The 12,623-nt window shown below is 39.8% G+C and overlaps 1 protein-coding gene across 7 annotated transcripts in view; it reads right to left on the bottom strand.

The window, feature by feature from the left end:
• Nucleotides 1-12,623, bottom strand: part of cntn5 (contactin 5) — a 98,543-nt gene that overhangs the window by 33,312 nt on the left and 52,608 nt on the right. For all 7 annotated transcript variants that reach the window (XM_019272925.2, XM_019272926.2, XM_027280967.1 and 4 more), the window contains 2 exons: nt 7,454-7,549; nt 3,593-3,796 (listed from right to left, as the gene is read on the bottom strand). In XM_019272925.2, coding sequence (XP_019128470.1) covers nt 3,593-3,796; nt 7,454-7,549 — 300 coding nt within the window. The remainder of the gene's footprint in view (nt 1-3,592; nt 3,797-7,453; nt 7,550-12,623) is intronic.

The raw sequence follows: 12,623 nt of genomic DNA, 5'->3' as shown, positions 1-12,623 counted from the left end.
CAAATGAATGCTTTACACAGTTTTATTAATGACGAATAAATGTACACATTTAAATCATTTATAACAGGCTAATAACACCGCCCTCTTATTTCTCCATCTCCATGCACTTGAATTAGTCGGATTCTTGGACAGCTGGACTCTTCTCCCTGATTGTAATTGGATTGTCACACCCCCACTGTAGTACTCATGGAGGAGCTTGCCCTAAAGGCATCGGTCCTCCATCTATACCGCATTAGCAATGCAGCCATGTTTTATACAAGGAACATGATTCACATTGTACAAAATGCTGTAATATACCAGACGATCGCTGATAATGTGACTTTAATTATTGATTTTGGGTGATTAGATTCTTTCTTGGGGCTGAGGCAGTAATTTCACATGAGGGGCAATGAAAATGTCATGTTTACAATTGCTGTCTTCAATAAACCCGATACGTTCAAATAGATTTAATAGGAATGACATTTTCTATTCCATAGCCTTAGAAAGAACCACTCCAGACCACTGTGTGCAACTCTACAACTATACGACTCTTTACTACAACACAGCGTATTAACAGACAGCTTGTTGGCGCACTCTTTAAAGCAGAACGTGTCGAGTTGTTTTGACCACATCACTAAACATATGTTGGCTAGTAGAAAATCATGCAGACATCCAATATGGCTGAGGGCCTGAGGTCTTCAATAACAATATATCCTGCATAGAAAACATGTCCATATGGAAACAACATGTCTGCAAATATTATGTTTCACTGATATAACAGTGAGTCAGTGTGTAATGATATAACAACAATATCCACCAGTACTGCAGTCCTACTGGGAGCTTTACCTCTAAAAACAATGGCTAAAAGCCCAATTCATAGTTTACTGCTGTCGACAAACCGAAAGTTTATTTCTCAGATTTTGTTCCTGTTCAGTGTTACTACATGTATTAAACCCAATCCACTTTATATATATATCTATATAAATAGCACGATTTTAGCAAACATAGGGCTTCCAAAGTGCTGCACAACAAGATAGAACACAATAAAAAACACAACAAAACATGAAGTAGAAAATAGAAAGATAGAAAACAATAAAAATAAAATAAAATGAATAAAAAGCACTACCCGCACAAGATAAAATAAATAAAACAGACATAAATAAATAAGTAAATAACAATATGCATGTATACACATAAAATCAACACTCTACATGGTGTTAAAAGCCAAAGACAAGAGGTGAGTTTTAAAGGAGGCCTGTCTAATGTGCAGCGGCAATTCGTTCTGTAGAAAATGACCCGCGGGTTTGAAAATGACAAGTTTGTTATCGCCTACAGTTGAAATAAGAATACGATAAACAGTTACCTCAGAAATTGAGGCACATTTAGGGTTCAAGCCCTTTTCAAGGTAAAAATGAACATTAAAAAGCATCACCAAATCCAAACCGTTACCTACAATGCAAATAATGCCTTTAAATCCACAGGAGTCCACGCGTACTGTTACTTTATTTTAACCAGCTTCATATTGACTTTGATTGCATGTTTTGACCGTGATTTTTAGCTACTGTATGATTGACAAGTGTTCACGCCAGGAGACAACAAACAAATCCACCAACATGTTTAGTGTTAAATTGGTTTGCATGAGTCATTGTGCAGATAAAACACCAAACGTGCGTATATTCTTAAGCTCCAAAACATAAGGTTTAAGGCATTTTCCAATCTTTCAAGACTTTGCACTAACCCTGTTGTAATCATCCGGTATTCTTAAGATAGCTTAAGTGAATGTGAGTCACATCGCTATAAATAAAACTGTGTGCAAACATAAAGTAAACATGATCCCTGCTGTACTGTGAACCTATAGGATCCTTTAATCAAAAGAATGTTAGCTGAGAGATTTTAGATCCAAGAGATGGATGAAAAACAAAACAACAAAAAAACATGTTCTGTGCTTTGATCCAGATGCATTTCAAACTTACTGCTATCCACAGTAATACTATGCACTCGCTTCTGTTCAAACCAAACAGATAAATCAAAGGAAGTGTGTTTGTGGGATGATCCGTGGACTAATGCACTGTTTTTAAAACAGACACAGAGTTCAGTGCTTAGCCCGGCCCTGCTCAAGGTGGATTGTGATTTGCCGATCAATGGCTTCCAGCGGGGTATAATGGAGCCCAGATGCTTGTTTTGATTAAGAGAGTCATGGTTTTGGAGCAGACAGTTGTGAGCTGAGCAGAGATCCAGCTTGAACTGTCTACTGTGTAATAATCGCTCACTTTTACTGAGGCACAGATTGCGGTGTCTGATTGGTCGAATTCCAATGACTGAGGGGTGAACACAACACGGGAACATTTGGGTGTCTGCTGTGAGGTGTGCCAATGCAATTTTCATCATTTTAGACCCAAATTCACAATATAGAAGGCTGCTGAACATCACGAGATGTGCAGAGCAAGCCATGCCAAGACATTCTTTGGCATAATGGACCTACAGCTGCAGAAATCTGATTTGGCCATGCTGTGTTGCAAGTGACAGCGCTGTCCTTCATGCCCACATGTCAAAGCCACCTATCACGACATAGATGCTGCAAAGGAAAAAATGAACAACAAGAAAATCTCGCTGCTCCTTTATCCGACAATCAAGCATAATACAACGCTGACAGCAGACTGACCACACGCCTGTCTGACTGTGTTATGCATCTTGGTTAACAAGAGACACAAACCAATTTAGCATGGTTACGTGCTAAGTGTTATGCATGTCTCTAAGGGGCCATTTCATACAAGGTTATGCAAATAACAGAGTAGGATTCTTGCTGGAAGGGATGTAATCCTTCAGAGGTAAATTCGTGTTGCAACATTTGGAACAAACCTGGTTCCGAGGCACAGAGGCCCTTTCACGACTTCACTGGGGATACAATTCTCGGTGGCTCTTTGAAACCTTGACAATGACAGGCACCTGAGTGTAGTGATGGACGTTTCTCTGTGTAGTCAGACGTAAAAAGCCTGTAGGTGAAATCCACACCTGAACCCAACAAACAGGCTCCACAGCATGGCTCCTGAGAGGCTAGTATAAAAGAGCGAAATCCCATCCACAGCAAGGGCCATTGATTTAGTTAATTTTATGCTGGAAAATGATTTCCCTGATGGCCAGTTTCACCAAAGAACATTGTGAGTGAAGAAGGCTCCCCACGCTAATGTTAAAGCATTGCTCACTATCTATTTACGGTGTGTATGGAATTCATAACACCCTCCACTAACATGAGGCTCAGTGGAAAGCAGAAGACCGCCCAACTTTTATTAACCTATCTGAACTGGAAATGTTTCTCCCAACGTTGTATTATTATTATAACATAATAAAATGCACCAGCAGAATATAAAATATGCTTTTAGATCATCCGAGCCAAACAAGTTCAGAGGGGGAGGAAGTACCGCAATAGATTTAAAAATAGATAAATTAAATACAAATCAAAACCGTTTTACACTTTCAAATGAACAGTGAGAAGATTCTGCAATACTTCCCGCGTGCTTTATCCAATGAAATCCATTCAGTTTGTCCTCCTAGGGCATTCATACAAATCAGGGCCTATCATGTGTGAGAGGTGCTATAAATCTGAGAGGCTCACCGTCGGTTTTCAGTGTTAGAGGTGTCGGAGGGCTCAGAACCCGCGCATTCGTCACTGTGTTCTTCACCAGACAGATGTAGCTTCCTACGTCAGAGGGCTGCACCTTCGAGATGTACAGGTTCCCCGTGTCCTGGGAGATGAAGCGCCGGCTGTCCTCGGCAACAAATGAGGGGAACTCATTAAACACCCAGCTGTAGATGATCTCTATAAAAGCAAGCGGAGAACACAGAGATCATTTGACTTAATGTTTCCAGCAGTCCTCTATGCCCCCTGCCAGAATCCATCCTGGGCATTGAACGTATCTCTTGTGATCTAGAGAAAACTCTGTAAACCCTGTCTTAGATTAAAAAAAAAACTTCGACTTCTTTCACAACATTATCTTCTTTTTATGCTATCAATAATTGTAGAATAGCAATAGGTGGTAAAAACACTTCAAACAGAATAATATATGAGTTATTCATTTTTTTGCCAATTAAGCTTGTAGCATGGCAAAGAATTACCGAAGTGCAGAAAAAAGGTTTCTCTGGTCTTTCTGCATTAAAGAGCAAGATGTCACTGTAAAAGAAATGTGCATCTGATCTGATCTTGCTGTGCTTTGAGATACAATTGGAATTTGTCACATGTTACCAAATAATAACGTATAAACAGTAAGAGTGCTTGTTTGTTTATGTCTGTTTTATTGTAAGTCTCTATGTCTATATGAATTTGGACCACGGACAGGGACCGCAAATTAGTTACGGCTTGATGTTTTGATTTGAGTTTTACATACTCTGCATCGGTTGCATTTTATTTGAATGTAACAAAGCCTTTATGTATTGTCCCTGTCAAATAAATGAATAAAATAATGCTAATAATAATAAAAAAATGCCATCACTGTTAATCGTTGCTCAACATCTGAAACAATAATAATTAAAGTAATGACTATGGGATTTGTACAGCAGCAAAGGATCAGCTTGCTCAACAGCATAAAACAAGTGCTTGGCTGTACAAAGTCCAGAAAAAGAATACTGAAGCCCCTGAAGATGGGAAAATAATAATTAAATGGGGCCTTAATGAGCTGTTATTTGCAGCGGGGTCATTTCAATTAATTGGTGATATCATCAAAAAGATTCCAGGATGGACTGAATCCAGCGAGCCTGGTGGTGTGCGCACAAAAATAGGGTTTTTCTGTACTGTTCAGCTAATAATCTTTGAAATATTATGAAGCTATTTGCATCTAGGTTGAATCTTTTATGTTTTATTCATAAATATCAGTGTGTAATAGTGTAGGATAAAAGTCCTGATTCCTGGCAGGCTTGGCAGCACAGATGTGCTTATGTTTAGTATTCTTTACGACGCACGCTGATACACAAATTAAATTGTGCAAAAAGAAACATTACACAGTTGCTTAGAACAAAATATGGGGCTCTGTGGGGGAAAAAAGCCAGAAAAAAGCCAGAAATAGTCGCCAAAGTGACCCTGGAAAGGAATGAGTGTGTAATAAAACGGATGGGTGGATTGATGGATGGATGGATGCGATGTGACTATGATGAACATGGAACAGATCCTGACAGCGCGCTGTTTGCTTTATCTCGATTGTTCTAAACATTTAGATCCATCATGGTATTAAAAAAAGATGAATCCATTCAACATTGTATATACTTTCTATTATATATTCTACCAATGCCTTCTGAAAGATTCAAACTCAATTTGATGTGAACTTTAAAGTTAGTGGCTGCAATAAAGTAGAAAATTTAAATGCAGAATATTTTATGTCAACAGATTTATTTCAGCATCGTTTGCTTAATTAACTGAGAGGACAGCGGGGGAAGACTACAACACGAACTCCACCAAATTAATTTAGCACTTCATATATTGCTGATTTAAGACATAATACAGTGTAACAGACAATAATCTTTGCTTTAAAGACTCTGAGCTGCAGCAGGTTTTATTCGAAAGGTCATCATACTTGAGCTTCATAAAGGTAAAACACTATTTACCAAAGACACATAAAAACTGATCACAAGTGCTCAAATCCATGAAATAGAAAATAATAAACTTTTCACATCTCACTGATTCCAAATTATGTTCAGTCATGATACCTATCTCATTTAAGTGGCACTTTAATGTCCTTGAATTCCCACCACAACCAATTTAACCCAAACATTGTTTAACACTCCCCCTATACAATCTGCATTTCAACAGTGACACGCTCTGACTCACCGAGGCATTCATCACGCCGGCAAATTTTATGGCTCTGGCATTTTTGAAAATTATTTTTTAGTTGCTTGAGATCATTTTTCATTCCATGTCAGGTATGTTGACGAAATAAATTTTAATCTCAGTGCGTATTTGAGCATAATGTGTAAACATGAAAAATAAAGGCTCGACAGCCCGATGAGGCCGCCCATTGTCCAGGCTGCCATTTACTATTTAAATGTGAGGTGGATTAAGATGTCTATAGAGATAAAGAACATTAAAACTGTTAAGACATTTTTCACAGTTTTAGATGAGCTGCTTTAAATTACATTTTTCATTTAACCAAGGTTCCCCCGCTTATTTCACTGTGGTTACAACTTCTTGCCAAAGAAATACAGTGAAAGAAAAGACCAAAACCTTTGATAGAAAGCAGATGGCAGATAGTTTTATGTTTTTTATGTCTTTTCTTATTTGTTAACCGTCTTCGGTTCATAACTGCTGAGTGGACAACCTCTGTAACAATGAATTAAAGGCTGTCATCCAGACAACCAAAACAAGAGTGCAAAGATTAAATCATTAAAATGACTCACAGCGTTTCACCACACATGACTTTTGATATTGAGGTTATGTAATGAGATCAAAATCTCATTGTTTCGGATTGCACTTTAACAGTTGAGCGATTATTCATATAACATATTCCGTATCGATCCGCTCGGTCAATCTAATAGAAGCGTTGCGAGGCGAGGGTCTTGCTGTATGTCATCATGACTAAAACCTGGGTCAATTTTACAGCTTACAGCAGCAAGACTGTAACAAACCTTAAATGACAGAAAATCATTACTTCCATTATACTGATCTCCCTCCAAACGTCATCTCCAGTGTTTGAGTCTAATTTTACGTCAATCACACTTTTCCCCATTAGAGGAAAAAAAAAAACCTGCGTGCAAAAAACAGAGCGTGCATGTTCGGCGGTTTGACCTGTGAAAGCAGCGTGAGAAATTACATGACCTGAAGCAAAGGCAACACGTTTGCTGTGATTGATGGAGGACCTTAAGGATGAGAATCGTCTGCACTGCACTTTAATCTGTCAATCATTACGCGTCGTTAATCATTAATTGTCTCTTTTTTTAATCAGCTATTCTGTCACTGACTCTCTTGTTGCTGCCGTCATGTCATTCAAAACGGCAACCAGAACTGGAAGCGGGTGCTGAAGAGCACTTGGCAAGCGTTCCCATGGGTGCAGTGCAGCAGTACGACAGAGCTGATGCAAACAGAAAGCCTGGATGATTCATGGCTCACATAAGAGCGTACACGAGAGGACAACCGCAGAGAGGGATATTCAGATGCCATTAAAGAGCGGTGTCTATGCTCTGCCTATGTAATATAATTGGGTGTGTAACATTTCTTTTCATTTCTAATGATCCAGCAAATTCGATCTAGAAGAATCTGTGCCCAGGCTCTGCTGTCGTCATGACTTACCACATCATTTCAACATCATGGATGGATGGATGGATGGAGAACACGGGTACAAAAACCAACCATCAAAATTCAATGCAACATAAATAAATAATGGGAACATTCATTTATCTCGGCTTTGGTAATAACAGGGAACTTGTTGCGGTGAGTTTAGTAACAACCTCAAACATTTTTCTTATGTTCGTGACTGAAGGTCTAAACTCTTACCTGGTGAATGAGCTGGAGGGGTACACATAAGTACCACACCTTGGCCTTCACGCACAGAAACTCCACCTCTGGCCTTCCCACTGAATGCACTGAGATCTGGAACAGCAAAAAACAATCTTTCTCAGAGAGCAGAGTAAAATATACCATACGAGAAGGTTAAAACAGGTCGTAATATCCCCGCAGACAAGCTTCAACTTCTTTATAGATTTAGTAAAATAAACATGAATACATCCACGATGAATTCTGAACTGATAGCACAAGGATAAAGCTTTCATCCTTTGTTTGATTCCCAGTGGAGGCACCTCGAGTTTACATTCACACGCGATTATGTTCGCGGCTTGAAGGAGTAACTCCTACCGTGATTAACCTTAACAACGCTTCAGCAATGGTTGGGGTTAAGCAGCTACAGGTACTTGATTAAGGTTTGTCAAAGATCATCATCATGTTCAAAATAGCCAGCGTTAATTGTGGGTCTCTGCCATCAAACGATTTATAGGAATAAAGAGAAAAGAAAACCTTCAACTGTGATTCTGTGAAGTGGTATCGAGAGCTGAATTATTGCTGACTGAATTAAGTTCAGATGTTTGCTCAGTTAACATTTGATTTTTGATCATCATCATGTTTATTAGATTAAATTCTCCTCATGATATTGGTATGACATAACTTTTTCTTAACAAAACTCCTTTACTGACATTATTTTAAATGCACTGCAGCAGTTTTCCACCTTTCTGTGAAAGTAAAACAATCCCAGAACTGCAGCCTTCTAGAACCTGAAACTGCCTGCCTAATTTCTAGTTGAGGCGATGCCAAAATGTGAAAACCAAGCGACAGGCTTGCTGACCCAGGGCGGGTCTCTGTGCCTCCACCACTTTCCTTTCATCACTTTGAGGGGCACTGTTTACCATTACCCTGGAACCGTTGGATAATTATGCCTCCGAGTGACTTGTGAAATCTGGACTTCTTCCAAATTTCTGGCACATTTAATAATGATCACGGTTCGTGGCTTTCATCTTAGAAATGTAGCACAAAGTCAATTTCCTGTCAAAGTAAAACATTTTTAATTTTTCAAAACATCAGTGTGGTCTTCTCATTAAAGCACCGGTCACGTAACTTTCATTTAAATTCAAAAGAAAAGAGATGGAGAACAACTGTCCACAACAAAAGGTTAATTGGAATATCAACAAAAAAATATGTGATAAATAGAAATAGAAACTATTTCAAAAAAGTATAGAGGAAGACTTATGATTAATATTTCATGTGCTATGCTGCCATGCCGACCACTTCCTGTGTTTAAAACAAGGCAGATTCACACACACACTTCAGCTCAGCTCCAAAACAACAACAACAACAACAAAACTAATATTTCTGAAATGCAGATGACAGCGTGCACTTTCTCTTGGCTCCCAATGCTATCTAAAAAGAACTATGAGTGATTGGACCTTGATCGATTTCCCGCAGATTGCGCTGTCACTTCTAGGTTAGGTCCCTCCATTCAGACTGGGCGCTGCTGGCTTGTCGTGATGTGATTTTTATATTGGACTTGCTACTTTTTTGATTAGAATTGTCTTGGACTGCAATGCTAGCGAAACTCAATCCCATTATCTTGGCCCATTTTCTATGTGCGACGAGTGTTGATTTATTTGGGCTAACAACCTGCTGCCACCAGAGTATAAGGGCTGGAGAACCACTGATTGGCACCGTTTTCACTATTGATTCACCAGCAGCTGTCAAGACCTGGTCTTCGTGTCAGTGTAGCTACCTTGTACCTTTGTTTACTCTTGAATTCAAACATCAATCTTAAGTTATGATGCACATAGACGACAGAGAGGCGAAATAGATTTTCCATCTACTGATTAAGAGGGAAAGCGCTGAAATTAATGGGTAGGTAACTGAATAAACAACATATAGATGGAAAGACCTAGTGTCTAAGCTTGACGGATGGTTTGGTGGTGGTTTTTGCATCTAACTGCTGATGTGCAGCAGCAGTAATTACTGACCTACAACACAACTGTTGTACTTGGCAGGAACCAGCAGATATTTCTTTCATTGTGATTTCTTTCCCTTGAATTATGCAGCCAGGGTGGAAACACACGTCTTCTTAGATGTCTTGCTTGATCTAATGTAGTTTTCATCTTTATATACTCTCTTATATACAACCAATATGAGACTATATATAAGACTCATATAACCGACTGCTATATGATGATAACAATTCAACCTACACAATATATCCGGTATAAGAGGCCCATTAAAACAGCCAATAACTGGGGAGGTCTTTCCTGGGAAACATCTCAAGGCACATTATACATTTTGTATTTCAGGCTACAGCACCACTGTTTGTTTGGAATAAATAAGTCATGGTTAGCAGTAATAGCCACCATGACGGAGAGAGGAGAAAAATAAGAGAGCCACCCATAACCAGGTGCACTGTTCGATTGCCAAGTGCGACGTGGAATACAGAAGCACCACAGCAATGATCACTTCACATGTAAAAATAAAAGCAACAAAGACCGAGCTGATGTTTCAGTCATTCAAAAAATAAGACACCATTGTTTGGAAGCAAATGAGATGAGCTTCAGATGAAACTCTTACTGACCCATTGTTTCCCTTTGCAAACTACGGTGATGTAAGTGAATCAATATTAATGACTTTTTAAATAATGTAATAACAGCACGGTCATTAAAGCACACTCAAAAATTACAAGTCAACATATGTCCATATAAATGTTTAAAATCTAAAAATGAAATCTGCAGCAAGCTCAGGAGTCAGGTGCTCAATGCAAATCAGTTATTTCAAGATCAGTATGAACTCAATCAATGAGCATTAACGGCTGATCATTTCAGATTTGTAGAACATTTTCAGAGTGGAGTGTGCATGTGGCTCCTCCAGTGCTCAAGTCAAAGCATCCCGTTAATTTCATTACTACTGTACTGCTCAGAGTGGCTCGATACCTGAGCCTCAGCCAGGCTCACGTCTGCAGAGGGAGAGGAACTCTTTGGGGAGAAAGATCAGAGGCCTCCTTTCTGCCTGCTGCCTTCAAAGTCACGGCTGAAAAACAGCCCAAGTGTGAGTTCAGCAGCTCAGAATTTCAAAACAAAGAGAGAAAAAAGCATCCTACTGAAACATCTTTGGAGCAGAGTACACGACCAGTGGACAGAATATAGAGAATCTTGACTGAACCTTTCCTCCTGCACTCTGGCTGGTCCACTCTACCTCTCTGCTGGCTCCACTGCATGAAACAGAGCTGTGCTCAGTTCACCAGCTTGACTTAACAACCCTCTGGACCAGAAAGTAAAGTGGACTGCTGCACAGATGCGTAATTTCAACCTTTGCTGGACGCAGAGAAATTAATTCAAGGACTTAGTGTACTTTGCTTGAAATAATAGCAGGGAGTATGTAGTGCTCCCCATCTGAAAACAGAATTACAAGATGCCTGCTGACCGTATGTGATGTGTGAATGCACGACAAAAGAATTCAGTCGACCTGTTCGATTTAGTAGAGTAGTAAAAACAAGTAAAAGTAAAGCTTACGTGCAAAAGAACTGTTTTCGTGTGTTTGAACTCGTTAAAGCAGCCGACAACTGTGTCAATGCGTGAAAATGTGCACTGCCAACATGAAAAGGGGAGAAAAAGTTGAGCTCCACGCTGAGTGATAAATACCCACCATTTGTTATGCCGAGAGAGAGAGGGAAGGTTCTGCATCCAAATGTGTGCTGCAGGGCACCTCTCTTTGTTTCTGTGGCTAGCCTTTTGAAGGGTGGCTTTTTAAAAGAAATGTAGACTATTACTATGCCGCTGAATATTTGTGGTGCATGAAGCCGAAGGAACAGTCGCAGAAATGTGTCACTTCCTACAGCAAAACGCCACGGATGGAATTTAATTTAAATCCGGCCGTGGGATGAAATGGCCACACAGTTGAGCTTTCATGTCAAGTTAAGCTTCTTTAGGAAACGACCAGAGCGTTTGCTTACACTCACGTAGATTACGTAATGGAACACGTCAGTGTTTCTTTAACTATATGATGATACTATGATGTGTTCACTCACAGATTCACACGCATGGACGCAAAACAACAGTTGGCGAGATGTGGGATTTTGTTGCTGACTCAATAGTACAAGTGAGACAACCACACATAGGCCGTCATGGTGCAAGGCTCTATGTGAACTTGATGTGCGAGGTCCGTCTCATTGACATGCATGTGCATGAATCACAGTCATACGCACAAAGCTATACTAGTTCCACAAACATAAATACAAATATGTAGCTTGCTCTTACGTCTGCTGCAGGCTACAATACGGCAATTATCCGTATTATTCTTATTATTACTATTATTATGACAGCGACCACAGACTTGAGGCCCTGTGCAGTCAGACATTTCACAGCCAATCTGACGGTTCTGGACATGTTTATTCAATGAGTGATACTTTTAAGGCTGAAGCTCCAAACCCTGAGGCTGCAGACAAATTATACGACTGTACTGAACTGCAAGGGAAGGCTGTGATTTGGCCAAAAAGAGAATTTTATTGGATTATAAGCAATTTTTTTGCTGTAATACCTAGAACCCGGCACAGCCTGTCCACGTTGCATTTTCCCATGGTACACCCTATCATGTCCCTAACACCAGGATACACACTAACCTGTCTGTTATTGCAACTAGGAAATCCAATTTTGTGCAAAGGTGTCATGGGTGAAGCTGATATGTGACAACAAGTGGCCATCAACTCAGTCGACGCACCTGCCAATCAAACACGCATGACCCAAAACATACCTGCTGCTACTTCACTGTATTCTGATTTTATTTGGAGCCAGAATCATGTGGCCATTACAGGGGGGGGTTTATTTTTATTTTAAGGCGCTACACTGAGATATTTGTGCAGTCGTGTTGGTTGCTGTGATGTCATTCTTTCCGAGCATTAGGTCGGAGCTTAAACCATTTGAAGACAGTAAAACAGTGCAGACGCGGTTGTGTTTCGCTCGGCTCTAAACGAGCAACTGTCGTTAGTTAAGCGTCTACAAAAAGTGAAACCTCAGCAGATGAAATGCACAACAAATACGATACAAAACACCACACTGATGCCAAGGAACAAAAAACTTTGGCAGAATACTAGAATCTTAATCTCATAGTGCCGCCGTTAAGCTGATGGATAAATGCACAGTATTTATGCAGGACT

This window comes from Larimichthys crocea, chromosome VII, assembly GCF_000972845.2.
Source record: "Larimichthys crocea isolate SSNF chromosome VII, L_crocea_2.0, whole genome shotgun sequence".
NCBI lineage: Eukaryota > Metazoa > Chordata > Actinopteri > Sciaenidae > Larimichthys > Larimichthys crocea.
Note: the sequence above shows the minus strand (reverse complement) of the source record. Positions and strands in the feature narration are given on the sequence as shown.